The 21,927-nt window shown below is 60.8% G+C and overlaps 1 protein-coding gene across 2 annotated transcripts in view; it reads right to left on the reverse strand.

Annotated features, from left to right (window-relative positions):
* Nucleotides 1-142: 142 nt before the first annotated feature.
* The window catches only part of EVL (Enah/Vasp-like), a 63,078-nt gene continuing 41,293 nt past the window's right edge, over nt 143-21,927 (reverse strand). For both annotated transcript variants that reach the window (XM_040975066.1, XM_040975067.1), the window contains exons 4-14: nt 14,210-14,273; nt 12,540-12,601; nt 11,357-11,586; nt 10,901-11,022; nt 9,246-9,306; nt 6,861-6,924; nt 5,154-5,220; nt 5,007-5,069; nt 3,068-3,134; nt 2,663-2,720; nt 143-565 (exon numbers count right to left, since the gene is read on the reverse strand). In XM_040975066.1, coding sequence (XP_040831000.1) covers nt 528-565; nt 2,663-2,720; nt 3,068-3,134; nt 5,007-5,069; nt 5,154-5,220; nt 6,861-6,924; nt 9,246-9,306; nt 10,901-11,022; nt 11,357-11,586; nt 12,540-12,601; nt 14,210-14,273 — 896 coding nt within the window. In that variant the 3' untranslated portion in view covers nt 143-527. The remainder of the gene's footprint in view (nt 566-2,662; nt 2,721-3,067; nt 3,135-5,006; nt 5,070-5,153; nt 5,221-6,860; nt 6,925-9,245; nt 9,307-10,900; nt 11,023-11,356; nt 11,587-12,539; nt 12,602-14,209; nt 14,274-21,927) is intronic.

Here is a 21,927-nt window from a genome sequence, read left to right on the forward strand (position 1 = left end):
GAGGGAGCTGCTCCAGGGACCCAGCTGCTCCAGGACACTGGCTGGAGAGGCTGCATTGTCCCCCAAAGCCCATCCCATGCCCGTCCCTCCTGGTCAGAGCAGAGCTGGCACCAGATGCAGCTGTGGGAGATGGAGCCGAGCCAGCAGTGTAGACAGTGAGTTTATTAACGTGAGCACAGACACTGGTGTATGGACAGACCGTTTCAACACCATGATGGTCGGGAACACAGAGGCGCTGAACCGGCTCTGCCGGCCAGGGGCGCTGAGGGCACCCCCAATGAGAGGACTCGGAAACCATCTAATGAAGCAGGTGATTGAGGGGTGTCTTGTCTATAAACCGAAAGGAACGTACACTTAAATAAGCAAATAGAAAGTACAAAAAGGACAAGTGGCCTGGGGCTCTGCTGACCGGAGCAGGCAGTTCAGTGGCTGCCCCGTGGTCTGGGGGCGGCAGAGTCGACCCAGCCGGAGACTCCCACGGGGTTCCCCTGGCGTGCCCGCCGTCTCAGCGCCACGCTGCTGCCGCCTCACGTGGTGCTGATCCCGCTTAGCTCCTGCCTGATGGCTGCAGACAGAACAGGGATTTAGGACTCAGAGGGTGTGGCCCAGGCCTGGTCTTGCCTGCAAGGGACCCATGTCCCTGGGGTCTACCCCATCCTGGCTCCCCCCAAGGTCATAGGCACAGCTGGGGGAGGATGGCGTGTATAGTAGCTTTGGTATGACCTTGGGGGTGGCGACACAGCAGCCTCATGATGCCCTAGGGATGCGGAGTTGGTCGGCGAGTTGCTGGGCCTCAGAGCTGTCCACAGAGTGTGGGCATGGGGACCCTGCTCCGTGCTGCCACTGAGCCCCCGGGTCTTGGTTTAAGTTTAGGCTGGTGGGGGTCCAGGTTTGTTGGGAGGATGTGGGGGCTCTGCCCGCAGGGTTGCAACTTACCTCTCCCAGCTCTCGGTCCCCACCAGGAAGGCAAGCCTGTCTGGCTCCCACCCTTGGCTCTTGCCAGCTTGGGACTTCCTGCCTCCCTTTTAGTTCCACCTTCTCTTTCCAACCCGCTCCACACCTGCAGGGTCTTCCCTCCAGGCAGCCCTGGTCCATGCCAGCTACAGAAGGGCCACCTCCTGAGTACTGAGGGTGACTCACTGGGCAGCACTGCCCCTGGCTCACACAAGACTTTCCAGGGTAGCTGTAGGTAGGTAGGCTGTGTCCAGGAGCCCAGTACACAGGTTGGCCTGCAGCCTTGCACCAGCTCTGGGCTGAGAGTTACTCTGTGGGGACTCCAGCTACCCAGCTCTGTCCTAGCCCCTCCTCCTTCTGCCAAGGCCCCATGCCCTGGGCCCCCTGCCCTCAGCCTCTGCCCTTTGGAGCCCCTGGGTCCTTCATCTGCTCAGATCACAGCTGACGTCTGGGGCCAGAGCAAGTCAGCAGGGAGACTTGACTGCCTGGGTAACAGGTCCAGGCTGTGCCCTTCTTCCCCTGCAACCCTGGTGGGAGCCAGAATCGCTTTCTGGAGTTCTTCCTGAGGCACCTTTGGGAGGGCACCATGTCTGGTCCCCGGGCCAAAGCCAGACGTGCCAGGCAGCAGCCCAGGGAAAGCAGAGTGGTAGTGGTGTCTGTGCCCCTGGAGCCCTGTCCCCCTCCGGGCCCAGCCGGGACAGCAGATGGCCCCAAGCTGATCCTTGGGCCTTCCCTGCAGTGGGCCAAGCCTGCACGATACCCAGGGAGTGGAGCTTCAGCAGCAGAGGTGCCCACACCACTGGGGGTTACTTGGGACAACTCTCCGGCCTCCAGTGGCTCAGCCAGAACCTTGGGGGCTGGCGGGCATGGAGCTCTCCCAGGCACAGCCCCAGGCCTGGCTCAAACCGTAGCTCCCTAGGGCTAGCACTCCCTTGCAGTGCTGGTATATCAGTTCAAATCCCCACTGCTCCACATCTGATTTAGCTTCCTGCTAACACGCCTGGGAAAGTAACTGGAAGAAGGCTGGCATGATGGCTCAATTGGCTAGCCTGCCTGTAGGTGCTGGCATTCCATATGGGCTCCACTTGCATCCTGGCTGCTCCATTTCCTATCCGGCCCCCTGCTTGTGTCCTGGGAAAGCAGAAGATGGCTCAAAGCTTTGGGACCCTGTACTCGCATGGGAGACCTGGAGGAAGTTCCTGGCTTCTGGTTTCAGATCTGCTCAGCTCTGGTTGCTGCATCCATTTGGGAGTGAGCCAGTGGATGGAACGTCTGTCTCTCTGCTTTTCCTTTCCAATATAATAAGTAAAATCTCAAAGAAAGAAAAGAAAGAAAAGGAAGGAAGGAAGGAAGAAAGAAAGAAAAAGGGAAAGAAGGAAAGAAAGAAGGAAAGCAAGCAAGCAAGCAAGCCACAGGAGACAGCCCAAGTGCTTGGGCTCCTGTGTCTGAGTGGGAGACCTGGCTGAAGTGCCAGGCTCCAGGATGGTCAAGCCCTGGCTGTTGTGGCCACTTGGGGAGGGAACCAGCAGATGGAAGAGTTCTCTCTCTGTGTAACTCTGCTTTTCAAATACATACATAAATAAAACATTTTGTTCATAGGAAAACTGTGGGCCCTGATTCTGAGGGCCAGCCTGGCCAAGTCTCCGTGCCGAGCCCTGTCCTCCCATGGGGACCGCATGCTGGCCCTGCCCGCCGGGCACCCACTCACCATCAATAATCTCTTCCTTCACCTTGTGCAGCTCACGCACCACCTCCTCCAGGATCTCCTGTGGGCAGACGAAGGTGGGGGTGGCGATGCAGGTGGACGGAGACACGGGCGGGGAGAGAGGGCAGCAGGGAGAGAAACAGATGAGGGAAGAGGCGCAGGCAGGGGCAGAGGTGGCTCCAGGATGCTGTGGCGTGCAGACCCGCACGCTGGGGAAGTGAGTGCGGCTTCTCCCCTTCGGGTCCACAGTGGTCCTACCACGGTTGCTCAAGGGGAATGCACGAAAGCAGACTACAGAGAGTGCCAGCTAGGTGGGAGGGCGGCAGGATGGGCCCCCTGTGTCTCCTCGGACAGCTTGCCGGCTGCCTGTGGGCCCGCTGGCCATGCTGAACAAGTGGACCCGCTCACCTGCTTCATCCGGTCCAGATCTAAGGCGTCCAGGGCCACGTCATTCACGCTGCCTGCAGGCTTCATCCTGGGGAGGAAGGCAGGGTGTGGGAGAGTGGAAGGCAGGGCCCAGGGTGTCCTCTCCCCGGGACTGGGGCCAGACCCCCTGCCCTGCTTTTACCTCCAGTCACCTCTCCCAGCTGAGCCCCAAGAGTGCCTCCTGGACCCCATGCTCCTGCTCCCAGCCTGAGTCAGGACTGGGGCCTGCAGAGGAGCTGGTCTGGGATGAGTTGGGAGGGGTCAGGCAGAGGTGTCACTGCCTCCAGCTTGCCAGAGAGGGACACGAGCTTGGTCACGTGCTCTGCTCCTGGTCACCCTGGGAAAGCCTGTGGCAGTAGCGCAGGCAGCACGCCTGCCACCCCAGCAAGACCCTGTTCCCTGTGCTGGGGCTGGCTAGGGTGTGCGGCACCCTTGGACGCCCTCTGCTCTGCCAAGATGCTTTCTGGGGACTGTGCCCCTGTGGGATGGTGTGGAATGGACACTGAGTGACTTGTTTCAGTAGTCTCATGGGGGCAAAGTCCTGGTGGTGCTCATGTTCTAGGTGGGTGTGACCATGCACTGAGGGAAACATGGGAACGGGTCATGTCCTGCCTTGGTCCAGCCAGGTGAGGAGGTGGTGGCTGGCAGCTGGCAAGTGCACTGGCATGGCAGGGCCAGCCCTGGCCAGCCGATAAGATGGAGGACTGACGCTGTCTGCAGCTACAGGAGCCAGGACGGAAAAGGAGTGTGGCCATGTCCTATCTGCACGGACTCCAGGCAGAGGCCAGCAAACAGGCCTGGCAGGAGGTTACTACTGGGCTCCCCAGACCTCCCCTGCTGGCTCCAGCCCCGCTGTGGCAGTGGCTGTTGGGTACCTGGGTCACCCACTCCTGCTGTCCAGGACTCAGAGCTGCCCCCTGCACAGCAGAGCACAACATGGGGGAGACCCCATGCCAAGTGGGAATGGCCTCCACAGCATCCTCTGGCTGGCGGACACCTGGCCACAGATCCTTAATCCACCTGCCCCGGCTGCCTGACCTGTGCCAGGCCCTGCTGGGAATTTGCCCCACTGGCACGCCTGGAGCCTCTCATGTCCCTTCCACTTCCATGCTCCTAGCAGCACTTCCTGCTCACTGGTCGTCCACCTTGCAGCGTGGAACCAGGGCCTGGGTTTAGCCTTCTTCCTCCTGGAAGTGGCCCCTGTGATCTGTGCAGTCGACCTTGCCCTGCCTCCCCAAAGCACCTTGTCCCTGTCACTGTGTGAACACAGGACCGTTGCCAGCACAGAACCTGCCTGTCTGCCCAGACCTCCTCTGCCTGCAGCTACAGCCTTCCCTGCTCTGCTCGTCAACCTATCTCACTGTGCATGGGGTTTCCGATGTCACCTGCTCTGTGACAATGGCCGTCCCCTCTGAACTGTGCTGGGCGGTGGTAGTGATTCCATGGTTATCGCAGGGCTGACTGGCTGTCCCATGGGCCTTTGGTTTGGGAAATGTGGTTGGTGTGCTTGTTGGGGTTGGGCCTTGTGCTGGACACATGCTGGGACCTGGGCAGCCTGGGCCCAGGAAGCCATTGCAGGGTGGCCAGGGCTTGTGGCACTTGCTGTGTCCACTGCTGTCCTTCACCCTGCCGTCGCCATCCCTGCCCGGTGCAGCTGGGACTCAGACCTCACTGTGTGGGTGACAGTGGAGCTTGGTCAGGTTGTCTCATCTGCCCTGCTTCCTGCTGGGGCTTCCTCTCTGGGGCAGGTCACGTCCTCCATCCGCAGCACCCCCTTGGAGCTGCCCGCACCCGACTCCCCACGCCTGCCCACTCTGCAAGAACAGACCACCCTTCCCAAGCAAGCTGTTAGATGCCAGGACGGAGACGGAGCTCAGGGGTGTTAGTCACGGGATGTGTGGGTGGGAGGGTTGTCCGGTACCTAGAGTGAGGCTGCGCCTGAAGGGGACTCTTAGCTTCAGGGCTCTTGGCCACAGACGGGGTTCTACGGCAACGGAATGAGAGATGGGTGAACCGGCGCGCGCCCGCAGGGCCCAGGGCTGCGCGCCGACCTCCCCTGGCAGCTCACCTGGACAGGAGCGAGGACACGGGCTTCTCCACTGAGTTACTCCGTTCCCAGGGCTTCCTGCTCGCCTCTGTCAACCAGGAGGATGAGGACGCTCAGAGCTGGGAGGACACAGCTCCACTCCACAGGTTGTCACCCTGTCTCCCTTACTCCGGTGCCTTGGTTTCAAGCTTGGTCACCAGGGCTGGGCAATGCTCTGAACCAGCAGCAGTCTGTCCAGTCACCAGGAGAGCCTGACGTGCCTGGCTGTGGGGGACAGCTAACCCCATTTGCATGGCATCACCTGCCACTCCTTTGGCTGTCTCCCACGCTGTGCCTCCTCTGCCCCTTGCCAGGCTGCAAAGCTGGTTTGCATCCCACCCCACACCCCAATATTTAGGAATTGACTTGAAAGGTGCAGAGAGAGAGAGAGAGAGAGAGAGACATACATGCAGTCTTCTATCTACTGGTTCATGCCCCAAATGCCTTCAAAATGTGGGGTAGGGGGCAAGTGTGGTGGTATGGCACATTAAGCCTCTGTCTGTGGCTCTGGGCAACCCATATGGGTACCTGTTCAAGTCCTGGTTGCTCCATTTCCCATCCAGCTCCCTGCTTGTGGCCTGAGAAAGCAGTGGAAGATGGCCTAAATCCTTGGTTCCCAGCACGCATGCAGGAGACCTGCGAGAAGCTCCTGGCTTTGGAGGGTCTCAGCCATATGACCATCTGGGCCAGGTCGAGGCCAGAAACCCAGACCTCCATCTGAGTCTCGTGTGGGCAGCAGAGGCCCAAGCACTTCAGTGGTCTTCTGCTGGCTCCCAAAACTCATGAACAGGAAGCTGGGTTGGAATGGGAGGAGCCAGAGGTTGACCCAGCATCCCGCTATGGGATGCTAGCCCACTGTGCCACCACGCTAGCCGCTGCTTCCAGAAGTGTGTAGAACTGGACTCTCCAACTTTGCAGGATGAATACAGGTGGGAACAGAGTGCTGAGGCAGTGGGGAGTACCGGGACCCTGCAGCTGGGAGCAGGTCCTGGGTGCACAACTCACTCAACCACATGGAACCCTGCCTGCCCATACCAGAAAGCCATTTAACCCATGCACGGGGCTATTCTAACATGCCAGGAAAGGTGTGGACACTGTTTCCAGTTGTTGGCCATGAACCTGTGGCTCTCAGCTAATCACCTCCTCTGGGAAGGCCCACCAAGAGGCAGCTGTGCCACCAAAGGGTGGGCAGGTGGGTTGAGCAGGGGGCAGGCTTCCCTCAGCCTGGCACAGGCCAGATGCTGGACCTGGTTCTGTCAGACGACTCAACCACCAGCCCACAGGAAGCTGCCTCCCGCTGTTGTCATCACACATCCTCAGGCCCAGCTCAGACTGGGAGCGACTCGAGCAGCGGAGGGACTGGCATTATCTGTAGCGTCCATTGTCCAGCCGGCCAGCAGCTGGGAGCTAAGGCTCCTCTGAGGAACACGGGCTGCAGCCTGGGTCTGAGCTGTCAGGGACAGCAGCCTCCCTCAGCTGGGACTCGGGTCCAGGGCACACGAGCGCCGGCCTGCCCAGCTGGGACACCGCCACAGGCAGATGCCGCCTGGCAGGAATTGGCAGGAGCCGGGCTTCCCAGCTCTCCACACCTAGGGATGGTGCTGAGCCAGCTGGCCTGCTTCCAGGAGTCCCTCCCACCCACGCTCTGGCCTGGGGCAAGGCTGGGGTCAGTGGGGGGTGCCCGCTTACCTGAGGAGTTGGACGGCTGGCTGGATGCTCGGGTCCCCAGAGATGGGGAGCTACTTGGATCTTCCTATGGGGCAAGACAAGAAAGGCCCTTCCATTAGTGTGCTGGCAAGCTGTGTGGGTTGGGTGGGTACTGGACGGTCTGACCTTGAAGGGCTCGTGCTTTTATAGCTGGTCAAAGAGCAAGCGCAAGGAGGACCCTGAGCTGGAGCAGAGCTGCTCTGACCAGGGCAGGGCGGGCCCTCACCAGCCAGCACTGGCTGGCCGCCTCACATGCACCTGCTGCTGACCTCTGGCCAGCGCTGTGTGCAGTGACCCACTCCTGCACATGCGCTGCTCATAGCAGCTCTGTCCCCTGCCCCTCCTGACCCCTCTGGCTCTGGAGCCTGTGCTGGCGACTTGTTGTTTCTGGGACCTGGCTCACTCCTGGGGGCGCGAGGCAGGATCACTGCTCCACTGGCTGCTGTGGCTGTGGTTGGCCTTGTGCTGTGTGTCATGGGACCAGCGAGGGCTGCAGAAATCCAGCGGCAGAGACACAGCCGACCTCTAGGGCCCTGCTCATGGGAGATGACTGGTTCTCTTGCCAGAAGACACGGTCAGGGTCTCTTCTCATCTGCCTCTCTCCAGGCCACCTCCAGGCTCAACAATGTGGCGGTGACCATGCTCTGAAGGGGCCTGGAACCTGTGGAGGAGGCTTGCCAGGGACAGGTGCAGCTCTGGTGGTATGGTCTGGCCACCCCTACTTGATCTGCTCCCCTCCCCAGCTTCTTGCTCTTTCGGCTTCTTTGTTACTGCAGGCCCAGTAGGTTCTGCGCTTGCTCCTGCCCTAGCCCCGCTAACCCAGCTCCTTCTCCAAGGCTCCTGGCAGCCCACACCAGCCTCCTCCTCCTGGCATCGGGGCTGCTCCCCTGGATGCCACAGCCAGACTGTCTCCTCAACAGGCTGAAAATTCTCTCCAGGACAGAGGCTCTATGTCCCGTGGACCCTGGCCGCCCTGCACTGAGGCTCAAGTGATGGCTGGGGATTGCCCAACGGGATGGGAGCACGTGTCCTGGGCAGACGTCATATGAATGCTCTCAGCCGGGCAGCCTCCGGGGACCACGCGGGAGCCCCAATGCAGCACAGACACTCATGGCCGCGCTGTCACTGGCTGGCCATCTACGTGTGGGGCAGGGAATTCTGGGAGACTCTGGTCCAGGTACACAAGAACAGGCTGGGAGCAGTCTCGCCAGGCAGACAGGAAGGAACAAGTATGCTGGAAGTCAGCGTGCTGGCCTGGTGCCCTGCGGCTGATAAACACGCAAGGACAAGAGCTGCTCCGGGTGGAATCCATCAGCGGCAACTCTGAGCTAGCACAGTGCTGAGAGACAGGCAGAGACATGCGGCTCTTCCCTGCCGGAAAGGGAGGCAGCCATGACGGCTGCTGTGGGCCTGTTGTGTGTGGGCAGCAGGACCAGTCCTTAGCATGATGACGCAACCGGCCCCTGGCCAGCAGGTGGCTCTCGAGGCACCTGGCTCTTAACACTTTTTCCCCATTCACCAGAACCCCAGCAGTGCTCACTGAAGAGTTAGAAAAGATCGAAAGGCCCCAAAAGGAAAGTAAAGTGCCTGCCAGTGTTTCTCCCAGAGGTTGCTCTGGGTGCAGACTGTCTCAGGTACCAGAAGGAGCCTGGACAAACAGGAGCTCCCGGGGATTGGGCCTCTGTGAACACATTCACTCCTGGAGTGCAAAGAGCCAGGCAGATGCTGGGAAGCCCTGGAAGCCGCCCACAAAGCTTGGAGTGAAGTCCAGGGCACAAAGCTGCACTGAAGGCAGCCGGGCCCTGCCAGCTTCATGACCCGGGCACAGAGAGCGCATGTGCAGGCAGACACACTGCATGAAGCCCAGGCCTGCGATGCTGCTGTGTCTGGAGCAGGGCTTATGCAGCTGTGTGCTGGGTGAGGAGGGACATAGCACACACCCGGGCTGGTAGATGCAGCTGTGTGGAGCAGGGCAGTGGGGTGGGCTGGAGTCCACAGGAAGCCCCAGCTGCCCCCTGCGTTGATGGGGAAGCTGAGGTAGCGAGTGTGCCCTGGCCCCCGGCAGCTGGGTTCCTTGTCCCTTAGTCTCCAAGGTGTAGCCTCTTACGAAGCCTGTGTGTAACACTGGGAGGGGCTCTGCTAATACAGGAAAAGCTTCACCTGCAGGAATCGGCTCTAGCAAGCTGCCGAGGCCAGGGGCTGGGCTCTGGGCTGCCCTGCAGGAGCCCAACAACCTGCTCCTGTCAGTTACTTGGGGAAGGAGCACCCCACAGTGTGTGCAGAAGGGGCACACCCTGCGCCTTTGAGGACCGGCTTGGGCCCCGGAGCCTTCGGCGTGATGTGCGGGTGCCAGTGGTGCCTGCCTACCGTCTGGCTCTCGTCCTCCCTTCTGTCCACGGGCTTGTCTGTCTGCGAGGCTGCTTTCCTCCTGCACACAGAGAAGAAGACACATCAGCCTGTGCAGGTGCCCACACTACCCAGGGCACCTCTGCTTCCAGTGTGCAAGCCCCGCCCAGTCCTCAGGTGAACTCACGTCACCTGTCTGGGTGAAGCAGGCAGCCTCGGCAGGCACCCCTGTGGCCAGGAGCCACACCGCGGTATCCTGGCTGTGAGCTGGAGCCTTCCCCACTGCCGCGTTAAGGCAGACCCCTCTTCCTGCCCGTGCCAGATCACGGGCCAGTTCACGGCCAGGACACTACCTCACGCTCTACTTCTGCATCCCATCGTCCCCTGTCATGGAGGCAGGAGTAGAGGCTGCGAGAAGCTGCATCTGGCATCGCCCAGCTGTGGTCACACTGGCCTCTTCCTGCTCTCCTGGAGCAGCTGCCTCTCAGTCTGGCCTCTGTCATCCAGGCCTAGCTCTCTCTGGTTTTAGACTTTGGGACCATAACCTTTCCCCAGGAACCTGTTTTCCTGTGAGTGCAGTTCGCCCGTCAGCGCTGCCACGAACCCACATCTGTGTGCAGCAAGGCCGTCTGTGTTTCCCAGTTCCTCTGTCCTAAGCTGGCTCTCCTGGCACAGGGGGGTTCTCGGGCTTCCCAGCTTCTTAAACCCCACTGGCTGCACCCCTGCGGCTCCTCCTCACCCTTCAAGACCCACTGCAGGGAGAACCTCCTTTGGGAAGCCTTCCTGGCTCTCTGTGAGCTGGCTGTGCCCACCTTTGTCCCACAGGCTGGCTCTGCATGCCTCCCTGGCGTCTGCTACTGCACCTAGGCCTTGGGGACTCAGCACATCTGTCTCACCACCTGCAGAAGTCATGCTAAGCTGTCCCTGCCACCTGAGGAAGTGGCCTTTAGCAGCAGACCTGGTCTGTCTCCGCCAGGTCAGCTGCCTGCCCTGGGTGGGCCTTCGTTCCTCACCGCGTCCTCACAGCGCAGCATGGGATGAGATGGGAGGGCACAGCGAGGGAAGGCACGAGTGATCAGGGCCTGTCATGCTCATCTGTGTGGGATCCTGGAAAGGAACAGCTGGAGCAATGTGCTCCCGTCCCTCTCGGGCTTAGTCGGCTGCGGCAGTGGGCACCTTGTCTCGGCACATCTGAAAACTGAAATCCAGGCTCTGTATTCCCTCCGCCACGGCTGCTCAGCTTCCTGTGGGCAGGTGATGGCCTGGGCAGGCGGGAGCCCCCTGCTGGCGCGGCTGGAGAAGGGCCTCGCCGGATAGGAGGGAGCCGCCACCCTCTGGGTTCCGGTCTGCCTCCTAGACCCTGTCGTGTCACCCACTGGGGACCCTCTGCAGGACTCCCACCTGCAGGCCCTGTCCACCTTTCCCTCGAACGCATCTCCAGGTGCCTCCTTCAGCATGGGGCGCTGCCTGTGGAAGCCCTCGTCAATACTTGCTGAGCCAAAACCGGGAGGGGTTAATGTGCAGGCCACTCCTTTAGGCATCATTCGTTAGGCTGACGCCCAAGGACACGCTGGTTGCAGTTCAGCTGCCTGAGCCCAGGTAGCAAAGGCTTCTGGGAGCACGAGGTCCTGCCAGGGGCCCTGGGAGCAGCGAGCCCGGGCAGATACAGGACCCACCTCTTGGCCAGCAGTTTGTTCATCTCCTCCATGAGGCCTCCGCCCCCACCCCCGCTGCTCGCCCGGTTGGCATCTGACTTGGAGGTTCCGCTGGGACTGGAGGCTCCAGGCACATCTTCTGGCTGAGGGCAGAGGTGCCAGGTGTTAGCGGGGTTGCCCAGGGCAGGGGAGTCAGTCGAGGGGAGTCAGGGGACCATATATGTGCCCAGGAATCCCACGATGGCTGAGCCACAAAAGGCCTCAGGATCCGACCCCATGGGGGACAAGACCTGGACCATGGTCATGACCAGCTGTGAGCAGATCTGTGGGGTGGGGGAGAGCTGCAGCACGGACTCCTCTCACACACAGCCATGAGTGGCTACGTTCAGAACACACTGGAGGGCCGGGAAGAAGTGCCTGGCTGCCCAGCCCCAGGTCCACACTGCCGCCCACCCCTGGCCGGCCAGGCCCTCTTACCCGCTGCACTCGCCTCAGCTTGGCCCCAGCCAGCGCAGCGGCCAGTCCCGATACAGAGCTCTCGTCGTGGCTGGCCCCCTGGGCTCCTCCGGCTGGCAGTGGGGGCGGGGGCGGTGGGGTGGCTCCAGTTGGGGGAGGTGGCACGGGTGGTGGGGGCGGGGGTGGAGGCCCGCTGCACGTGAGTGGGGCGCTGGCTGCAGATGATGGGTGCCCCGCTGGCAGAAGGGGCCCTGGAATAGAACAGGGCACTCCGTGGGTCTGCAGCTCCTAGCTGGGGCCCAGGCCCCGGGGTGGGGTGAGCTCTCTCTGCTGCAGTGTGTCCTGACTTGGACCTCCTTGGCTGGTGGATCCTGGAGGGACCCCCATGTCACACCCCTGCGGGGCACACACTGGGAACAGCAGCAGGCCCTGCCCTTGGGGCTCATGGCCTGGAGTGCAAACAGCCAGCAGGGCTGTGGCAAGCCACTGGCTGCAGGAGCTTCCAACTGCTGTGCTGGGCGGAAGCTCACTGAAACTTCCTGAGGACAGTGACCATGCAGGAGTCAGGTACAGGATGCAAGGGTGAGGAAGTGGATGCCAGAGGACTGGCGCGGTGGCCATGGCTGCAGCGAGGAGGAGCCGGTGGCTAGGAAGGTAACAGGAAGGCTGTCCCGACAGCGGGATCTGGCCTGCGCTGGAACACAGGGTGGACCTGAGGGGCAGGCCACGGGGGTCGGGATGCTAGCCACCTGCTTACCTCCTAGGGCAGTGGAAAGAATGACACCAAAGGGCAGGACAGCACTGGGGGAGCCACGACACCCCGCGCCTGCCCGTGACCGCTGTACCTTCCCCAGAAGCTTCGCCCTCTGTGCTATGGGCTAGCCCACCTCCCTGGAATGTCACCTCTGACCCCGGGGTGCAAGGGACCTCCCGTGGACACTGGCCACATCCTGGCCTGGACTTGACCTCCGAGTGTGACTCCTTACTGGACAACGGCAGAGCACCTGTGCCCGCCCTACCCCCAGTCCTTGGCTCTGTGGCGGAGACCCACTGGATGTCCACTGAGGACATGAGCACTGGGTGGCGGGTAGGAGTGACCTGCGGGGGCCAATGCCTCCTCCTGGGGGTGGATGCAGAGGGCAGTGGACACAGCAGCTGGGCAGGCGGGTACAGGGGGCAGTGGGCAAGGCACGTTGGCACTCACCTGCGGCCGATGCTCTCCTCTCCAGAGACTCCTGGCGGTGCTGGTGCTGTTCCATCACTTGCCTGCAAGGCAACGGGCAGCGGCATGCTCAGCGTCCCAGGGGCCACAGTGCACTGTGTCTCCCACCCTCCCTGAGAACCGCCACGCACCAGCTGTCTCCGCTTAACTGGAGGGGACACGGAAGGGTCGGGTTCCTGAACGGGGGTGGGGCACGGGCAAACTCCTGCCCGGGCAGGCTGTCTGCCACCTGGATCCATTCCCCCAGAGTGCCTGGGTTTTCCCTGGGCTGCGTGGGCTCACCTCGCCCAGCCTGGTCTCAGGGTACCTGGCCTTACTGTGCAGGTGAAACACACGTTAGGGACCAGGTGTTCTCCCTGGCAGAGCCTAGCACAGCCCCGCCCGGCTCCCACTGAAGCGGCTCTTTGGTGGGCTGTGTGGCAGGAGATACCCTGGCTCCGAGTGGCAGGATGCCAGAGGTTGCTCCGAAAGGCAGGCAGAGAACGCTGACCCACCAATCCGTCTACACAGTCCTGGCACATGGCGGGAGGAGATCCCGGGGCTGCCTGCATTGGGGGTGGCCATGTCTGGGAGAGGACAGTCAGCACGGCGGGGCCTGTGATAACCCGTGATGACCTCATGGGTCTCCAGGGCTGGACCCCGAGCCGGCCACACAGTGGGTGCTTGGCAAGTGCTGTGGGGAGACAGGTGTGTGCCTCACAAAGGCTCGGCCCGTCCGGCACCTGTTGCAGGGATCACGCTGTGGGGTCACAGGTGAGCCACTCCTTTGCTGGCCTCAGGACCCTGTCCGTGAGTTGCCAGGGGTTCCTGCGAGGAACAGCATGAATGAAAAGCTCCCGGTGGCTCTGGCATTGGCCTTTATCCTTCTCAGGCCGCAGCCTTTCCTATGAGGTATGTCCGCTTAGGAAGCCCCATGGGGCGGCCTGGTGGGGGGCTCACTCCCCTGTCCTCTGCCCTGCTCTGAGCGAAGGTCTCCTGTAGACCGGGTCGTGTTGGCCATCCCTGTTGTGCCATCATAGGTCCTTCCTCCGTGGGTGAGCCACTCCATCATCCGAGCTTCCGTAGCTCATGAGGGAGGCGGCAGCCATGTCAGCTCCGAAGGGCCAGCGTGAGGACCAGGATGTGACAGGATACGCTGGCTGCACGTGGGAACGGGCGAGTGCATTCCCACCCCTAGTGGAGTGTTCCCAACACAGAGCAGGGCCCCAGGGGTAGCGGGGGGCAAGGGTGGCAGGCACACTGCCTGCGTAACAAAGTGGAGGTCAGACATGGAGAAGTGGGGACACCCAGCCTGCCCACGTTCACGGCTCAGTGCTGGGCACAGAACACCTGCTCTGGCGGGCCTGGGTCTGCTCAGATCCTGGCACTGCTGGTCCCTGGTGATGCGGCCATGGGAAGGCTGCCCCTCGGGGAGGCCTTGGTGACCTCTAACAGCCCAGGCTCTCCCTCCCTCCCAGTGCCAACACTTCAGAACCTCCTATGGCCCAAGGGAGCGGCCTCCTGCCCAGGCTTCACCCCTCCTGGTAGTGGCTTCCTCCTAGCGACTGGGGACACAGGAAGCCTCCTCTTGGCTGCTGACCTCGGCCTCTGGGGACAGCACCACCTTGAATTCGCCTCCCTTCTGACCTACAGTGGGTGACGGGGGAGGGTACCTTCGCTGGATGTCCATCTCATCAGGAGAGGGGCCATTCTGCACCTGCCGCTGGGTGGAGGGGCCTGCAGGGCAGAGAAGCACAGGAGCCGGGAGGTTAGTGCGAGAAAAGTGGGGGCTGTGACAGACAGCGCCGACGGCCTCAACCCAGGGCTGCAGCGCCGACACTGGCGCTCCCACCAAGTCTCTCTCCTCTTTCGGCTCTTCCCCGAGCCAGTGAGCAGTCAACATGGTCACGTGGTGACAGGGCTGCCTGAAGGTTTCCTCTGTATCCCACGGCCAGCTCCTCTCACACCACCTGCTAAGTGCCACTTCCTTCCTTCCGTTTCATCGCTGTGGTGTCCAACTGAGACTGGCCTGAAGTGGGAGGCACCGAGCCCCACACTCGTCCTGCCAGCCCCGTGGGGGTCCCTGATGCCTCAGTCCCAGCTAGCTGCTGGCTGCCAGCTTGGCCCAGGCTTGGGCTGTAGCTCAGACAACCAGACTACTGCTTTGCTCTAGAAGTTGCTGTCAGTTGTTGAGCCCGCTCTTGAGTCTGGGTCCCACCTTCCCCCTGGGCCCGTACCCCATCCCTGTCTAGCCCGTCCTCTGAAGACAGCACTCGCAGAGGGCAGCCTTGCAATGCTGGGGCCCCGCTGGTGGCTGCAAAGTGCTTCTGCACCCACCAATCTGGCCAGGCCTCCTGCCCTCTGTCCAGGAGAGTCAGGTGCCCACATAGTGGACTGCTGTGCACATGCCTGTCCCTCTGTATAAGGAGGGGCTGGCATTGTGGCATAGAGGGTAAAGCCACCACCTGAGACACTGGCATACAAAATGAATGCAAGTTCATGTCCTGGTTACTCCACTTCCCATCCAGCTCCATGCTTATGGTCTGGAAAGCAGTGGAGGATGGCTCAAGTCCTTGGGTTCTTGCGCCCATGTGGGATATCTGGAAAAAGTCCCTGCTTCCAGCTGCAGCCTAGCTCTGGCCATTTCAGGCATTTGGGGAATGAACCAGTAGATGAGAAATGTGTCTGTCTCTTTCTCTCTCTGTAACTGTGACCGTCAAACATGCAATTTAAAAACAAAAAAGAGGGACATATAAAGACCTCAATATTAGTTGGAGTCTTAACCATTACAGAGAAGGGAAAGATCACAGTTGATTGCAAAAACCCTTTTGTTCCTCTTATTTTTAAGCAATTTAATTTCTTTGAAAGGCAGAGAACGGAAGCCCCCCTCCCCCGCCCCCTCCCCAGAAGCCTGCAGTAGCGGAGCCCGGGCCAGCCGAAGGCAGGGGCTGGGAATTTATTCTGGCCTTCCTGCACAGAAGCCAGGGACCCAAGCACCTGAGCCATGTGTCACCTACTGCTTCCTAGGAAGAGCCAGAACAAGGAGCTGGAGCTGGAGCTGGGGGTGGCACTGTGACCCCACTATGGACGTGGGCATTCCAGGCAAAGTCAACCATGGCGCCAAATACCCACCTTTCTGTTCTAGAATGGACAAAACATTAGGTTGCCGGAGCTACAAAGCCCTCCAGGTTGCGAAGCACAATCTCTTTATGCCAGGCATGGCGGCTGAGGGCACAGGGTCTGTGCGGTACCACCCTGGGCGTCTGTGTTGACATGAGAATCCCCTTGCTCCCCCACTTCTCCCCACAGCAGCCTGGCTGGTGACCTGTGGCAACCCCCAGTGACAGTGATCGCAGGTGTCCCTGTAGCGACAGGGGCTGTCTCCCATGGTGGGAGCTTCCTGGGCCCTGGTGCTGGTGCGTCAACTCCCACTTGCCCTGAGTCACGACCAGCAGCCAGGGTGGACAGGTATAGCCTGTTCCCTTCTCCGGAGCTGTGCCCGGAGCCCACAGGCTCTAGGGTGAGGGGCAAGACGGGGCCCCACCACTCATTCTCTGCCCCAGCCCCCCAATGGCACTGCCAGCCTCTCTGTCCACGCCCAGCTGCCTCCTGGACCCACACTCCCCCTTCCCTGTCTTCTCTGTCCATGCTGTAGCCCAAGTGATCTCTGGGAAACAGAATGGGTTCTTAAAGGGTCAGGCCCAAGCCCACGTGCTATAATGCAAGGCTCTCCAGTCCCGCCCCAGTCCGGCCCCAGAGTGCCTCTCCTCAATAGAGCCTTCTGCAATGCCAGCTGACCCCTGGCGTTGCTCTGCACTTCCCACTTCCACGGATCTTCGTGGTCACTGACTGCATCTGACTATCACCTCCTGCCACGGCTTCCTGGCCCCACTTCTTGGTTGCCTCTTCCCTAAGCCTCATGCCCCTCACTCCTGCCACAGGCTCTCAGGTGAAGCCCACAGCCACTCGCAGCTGTACCACAGCTCAAGCTTTGTGGAGCGGCGAAGGACGTCGTTGTGGGCAAAGCCTGGCCACTGTAGGTATGCTGCACGTGATGGTGGAGACTCCTAAGCACTGGGGGAAAAGCCCAGGAGACAGAGCTGGGCTGAGCTGGCCCAGGAGGCCATCAAGACAGGTTGAAGGGTGCGCCCAGAAACACCAGGCCCGGTAGGTGCTGTGGACGGCAGCAGGGCTAAGGGCGCGGACCCGGAGCAGGCGACCTGAGGTTCCACCCTCCTGGGAGGACAGGGCAAATGCAGCCTGCTCCTGCCTGTCCACCTTGCACTGCCTTCCAGCGCTCTGAGTTGATTCATTTACCATCTCTGTTCAGAACAAACTGGGCTCAGGGATACCAGGACAGCAGCGACCACTACAATTCCTGCACACTCAGATGGGAGGCTGATCAAGGGGAAGTGGTCAGCCAGCAAGCCCCTGGCAGTACCAGCTCCACACTGCTGACACTGGGCTCTCGGTCCGCATCGGAGTCACTCTGTGGAGGGCAGCAGGTGCTAGGTGGACGCCTGTCAAGGATCTCATGGCGACCGCTTTGTTCCCATAGGTGAGCCTAGGTGGGCAGCGGAAGCCAGCCTGGCTGGCATCCCATCCTACACCTGCAAGTCTGTTCTCTTGGGTCATACACCTGGGTCCCTGGCGACAGCATAGGACATGGCACCCAGGGGAGGCTCCTATGGGGGAACCAAATGCAGGAATAAAAACCATCAGAAAGCCACAGGCCCTGAAAGACACTGGCTGTCACTGCCACCAAAGTCCACTGTGGAACTACCCAGGAATCTGCCAGTGTAAGAGGCCCTCCACCCTGCCAGGCTGACTGGGGGCATGAGAGTGGCACCAGCTCCCTCTCAGGCAGCCTCTCTTCCCAGTGTCCCCTGCGCCCCGCCAGGCCCACCATGGCCCCATGCAGGCCACAGGACGACCAGTGATGGCTCGGAGGCGAGGGGACTTGCCTAAAACCACAGAGCCCGTGATGCTGGCTTGAAGTCCCAAGCTTGTTAGTGAGGAACCTCAGTATTTTCTGCTTTTGTGGTTTCTGCCTTGCTTGCTTGGCCGGGGGGCTGGTGAACCCCAGGTCTGACAGCCTACGTGACCCCTGGCAGGCCAGGCCTCAGGAAGGAGGCCCCCTGGTGTGCTTTTTAGATAAGACTTGCTCACTACCCCATAGCCCACCAGTTTGCACTTTTTGAAAGTTGCTTGCTTCAAACCCACCAATAGAAGCCTGCCAATTTGCTCTTTTTAAAAGTTAACAGTAAAACTGACCAATCATGACTTGTGGAATTGGCTTGAAGTGTATAAAAACCTTGTGCTGTCCAACCTTGGGGCCCTCTCTCTCTCGCCCAATCCCGCTGGGCTGGGTGGCGCTGGAAGCCTAGGCTAGTCTGAATAAACCACCCTTATGCGTTTGCACCAACTTCAGACTCCTGATGGTTTCTGGGGAATCTCAAAATCTAGGTACATTAGGTGTGGCAGCTGAGCTTACCCAGAGGCAGGGGTCTAGCTGAACCACCAGGGGGTCCACAGAGACCACCCTCTCCAATTCCACTCAGACCCAGTTTCCCAGGCTCCAGGCGAAGCACTAACAGGGACAGCAACCTTAAAGGCAGGACAGCAAATGAGTCCTGAGTCACTGGTGTCCTGGGGCTCGGCAGTAGGGCATGCCCTGGGGGTAGTGCGGGATAGTGGCTGGGCCCCAGACTGGATGTGAAACCCAACCCTTCTCTTCTGTCCCCCAGGATCTGATGCCTCTTGGGGGCGTGGAGGGGGTCCCACTTCCTGCAGTCCGGGGGTGCGAGGTGGGGCACTTCCCAGCTCACGTCCCTGCCCATGTCTTCCAAGTACTGTGGAGGGCTCTGAATCCTGGGCATTACGAAAGGAGGTGGGGACCTAGGAGGGTGTGGAGGAGCCTGCTGGTGGGGGCAGGGGCCTGTGGGGCTGCAGGAATGAGGGGAGCCAGGGACGAGGCAGGACACGTGCCATGGCGCCCTGTCGGGAGGGTTGTTAATGAACTACCACGTTCCCGACTGGGCTGCTCCGAGCTTACAGCCTGCACCTGTAACTACACCTGCCTGCTTCCGACTCAGGGCTGATAAGGGACAGGTGCAGCCCTCAGCATGCTCCCTGTGAAGTGGGAAGGGCTAGCAGGGCAGATGAGGGGAAGTGCAGGGCACATAGTGATGACTCCAGGGAGAGCGGCACATAGACCACACGGCACTTCTGTGCCACCAAGCCTTGCGGAGTCAGGATGCACCAGGGCCATGCATGGCTGGCTGTGCAGAGCACACATCCTCGCGAGGCTTGGGTGATGCCAGGCCCTGTGCTGGTGCCCATGTACGTGCTGTGCGGGCCAGAAAGCTGGGAGAGAGCTCTGGCAGACAGAGCATCTGCACTGCAGCTTTGTTCACCTCCACGTTTCCAGCACTTAATCGCAACGTTTGGCGTTCATGCTGCCAGTCTCCTGCCGGAGCAGGACACACATTCTTAGAAAGAGGTCAGAAGCTGACAGCCCAAGGGCTCTCACGACCCATGCAATCAGGGGCTGGGCCGGGCACTGTGCCCACAGGCGGGGGAGCCGTGGGAGGCGGCCAACAGCGGTGGCTCTAAGAACACACGGCCAGCTGGCAGGCAGAGGGTGGGGGAGGAGGAAGGTGGGCATTTACTTAAACTCACTGTGGGCCAGGTGCCAATCTCTACGCTTCAAGGACAAAGCAGGAACTCGCCCCTGTCGTTGGGGTCCGGAATATTTTCCTCTTGTTGAGTTGCCAATGGTGCATGAGCAACATGAAAGGGGCAGTGGGCTGGGGGGGTGGCAGCGGAGGAAGGCTTTGCCCTGGGGCTCCATCCCTGCCCCCCGACTAGGTCTGGCTCTCATCCCAGAAGCTGCATTTTAATTCCTGCAGCTCAGGTGGGCGGTCAGGCGAGGCCCTGCCCACACTCCCCTGCGCAGGAAAGGCATCCCTTGGGCCTCCTGGAGAGGTGGAACCTGAGATTCGAGGAGTGCCAGGGACAAAGGATCCAGCGCCTGCGGTGACGCTTGATGGAATTTCTGGCCAGCCTGTGGCGGCCACCTGCTTGGAGCTGGGCAGAGCCCCAAGTCCTGCCAACCCCTCCTTGACAGCTCCCTTCCCCCTCACAGATTCTGCCCCAGCACCGATGTTGGGTGGGCACGAAATAGCCCTCCCAGGGGTTCCCTGGTATGCCAATTTCTTCCTGGCTCTAACTGACCAATAGGCAAGTAAGTGCATATATGGGAGTGGAGCTTGTGGCGGGGGCAAAGTCCTGCTGGCCTGGTCACCGTGTTGAGTTACCTGGCCAAAACCAACAAATGGGTTGGTGGCAAGGCTGGGACCCATGCCCAGGGCTCTGCCAAGCACAGCTCATAGATGCCCAGCCCTCATCACTTTCCCCATGCTCAGAGGACTAAGGCAGCCTGTCCCAGCCCCTTTCCCAGACTGGCTCAGCAGTGAATGGACACCAGGCTGCCGGCCTCCCGTCTCAACACCTTTCACAGGGCGAAGATTCCAGGCTCCTTTGCCGGTCCTGCTCTGCCAGCTCTGCTCGTAGGGGTTGACGGGCCTGACTCAGGGCCCTGGCCCAGTTGGCATTCCTGCCTCACGCCCACATCTGCCTCCTACATCTGGTGGAGTGGGTGCCCCTCAGGGTGGAGCACAATTCAACAGCCCTGGCTATGGGGCTTCGAGAGCCACATGCCCAGGACATAGGTCTCCTTGAACTGTGACAACATGGTGGCAGGCCTGGGGCACCCCTGGTACCAATGAACAGCATCCTTCCCCCCACCCCCACATCCTTCCTCCTGTAGAGGGTATTGGGGCCCAGGGGCTAGGCAGGCTGCCCAAGGCCACAACCACAGCAGAGGCAAAGTGGGGGCAGCTAGGTACCCCAGGCTTGCTTCTCAGGCTGGTCATTTTCCTACAAATGTTTTCACCCTTTGCTAGTAAGTGTATGTCAGGACACAAACTAGCCTCGCAGTGCGCCTTAAACCGAACAAGCTGTTCACAAACCAACTCTGCATCCCTACTTTTTAAAGCAAGTGATTAATCTGCCTAGCCATCCAGGGCTGCGCTTATGAACCTATATTTTATAGGAGGGGGAAAACAAGGCTTAGAAAGGGGGCATGGCTTGTCCTAGGTCGCCTGTGGTTGCCACCACTTCCCCAGACCCCTCCCCACACTTCTGTAGCGAGATCTCAACAGGAACCCTCCGGTGGGTCACACGGGTTCTTGTCCCCCACCGCCGCTCCCGCTCCTCCGTCCCCACCCCGGCCCCTTCCCCCAGGAGCAGTGGGAGTGTCAGGAGAGCCCCGGAGCAGCAGGAAGGAGGGAAGGCGCCCCTGTCACCTACAGTTCACTCTGCAAAGCACGGTGCAGTCACAGTGGCAGAAGCAGAAACAGTGGAAGGTCCACTCCCTGCTCACCATTGCGGCTAGGGCTCCTTGGCACGGTCGGGAGGCGCCTGTCGCACCCAGGCCACTTACCTCTTCTCCCTCGGGCTCCTGGCTGGTGCAGTGGGTAACGGATACACCGTCCAGCCGTCAAATGGGCTTCGCCACATCAATCTTTAATGAGACATCCCAGCTCACCTATCAGAATCCTCCTGTGCACCTGATTCCAGCAATTCCCGGGAGTCCTGCAAGACTGCCCAGGCCCTGTGTGGGCTCAGCCTGTGGGCCTCGGGGACACCTGGGGTGTGTCAGAGGGGGGCCGCCCATGCTGCTCTGAGTCCCAGGACATGGGACAGGACAGGCAGGTGCAGGCTCAGAGCTCCCAGCTCCGAGTGGCTCGCCAGCTGCCCTCCAGGCTGTCCCATGCCACCAGTCACACCTGCCCATTCCACAGACCTCTTCCTCACACTCCTGCTTTCCTTCCTAGCCCCGGGATCTCCCTGGACTCAAGAGTGACCGCCCTGCCAATACCAGGCTGCCCTGGCTGACCTCAGTGACTGCAGCCTGTGCAGGCCAAGGCCTAGAGTCCAGAAAGCCGGTAATCGGGCGTGCCTGCCCTCTCCACAGCGGGTAGCAGACGCTGTTTCCCATTGCAGGCCTCAACACATGACCTGTTCCTGGCACTGTGCCCTTCTGTTTGCCCCACCAGCTGCCTCTCTGCACCTAGCACCTGGCATAGGCAAAGAGGGCAGAGGGCTCCCGTGGGATGTGCTCAAACTTGGCATCACCTCAAATTCTCTGGAAGGAGAGCCTGAGCTGGCACCTCTCTCAATGTCCCCAGGAATCGCTCTGTCCAGCTATTCGCAGACCTCTCTAGAGCCAAGACGTGGGGTAGGGGTTTCTGGCCATGTCCCAGGGCCTCGCAGGCCCAGGCTCAGCCCCCTGAGCCCCGCTCCTGGATTCAGAAGCACTACGTGT

The sequence above is a fragment of the Ochotona curzoniae genome, unplaced genomic scaffold (genome assembly GCF_017591425.1).
Source record: "Ochotona curzoniae isolate NIBS_2020 unplaced genomic scaffold, NIBS_Ocur_1.0 contig_2688, whole genome shotgun sequence".
Lineage (NCBI taxonomy): Eukaryota > Metazoa > Chordata > Mammalia > Lagomorpha > Ochotonidae > Ochotona > Ochotona curzoniae.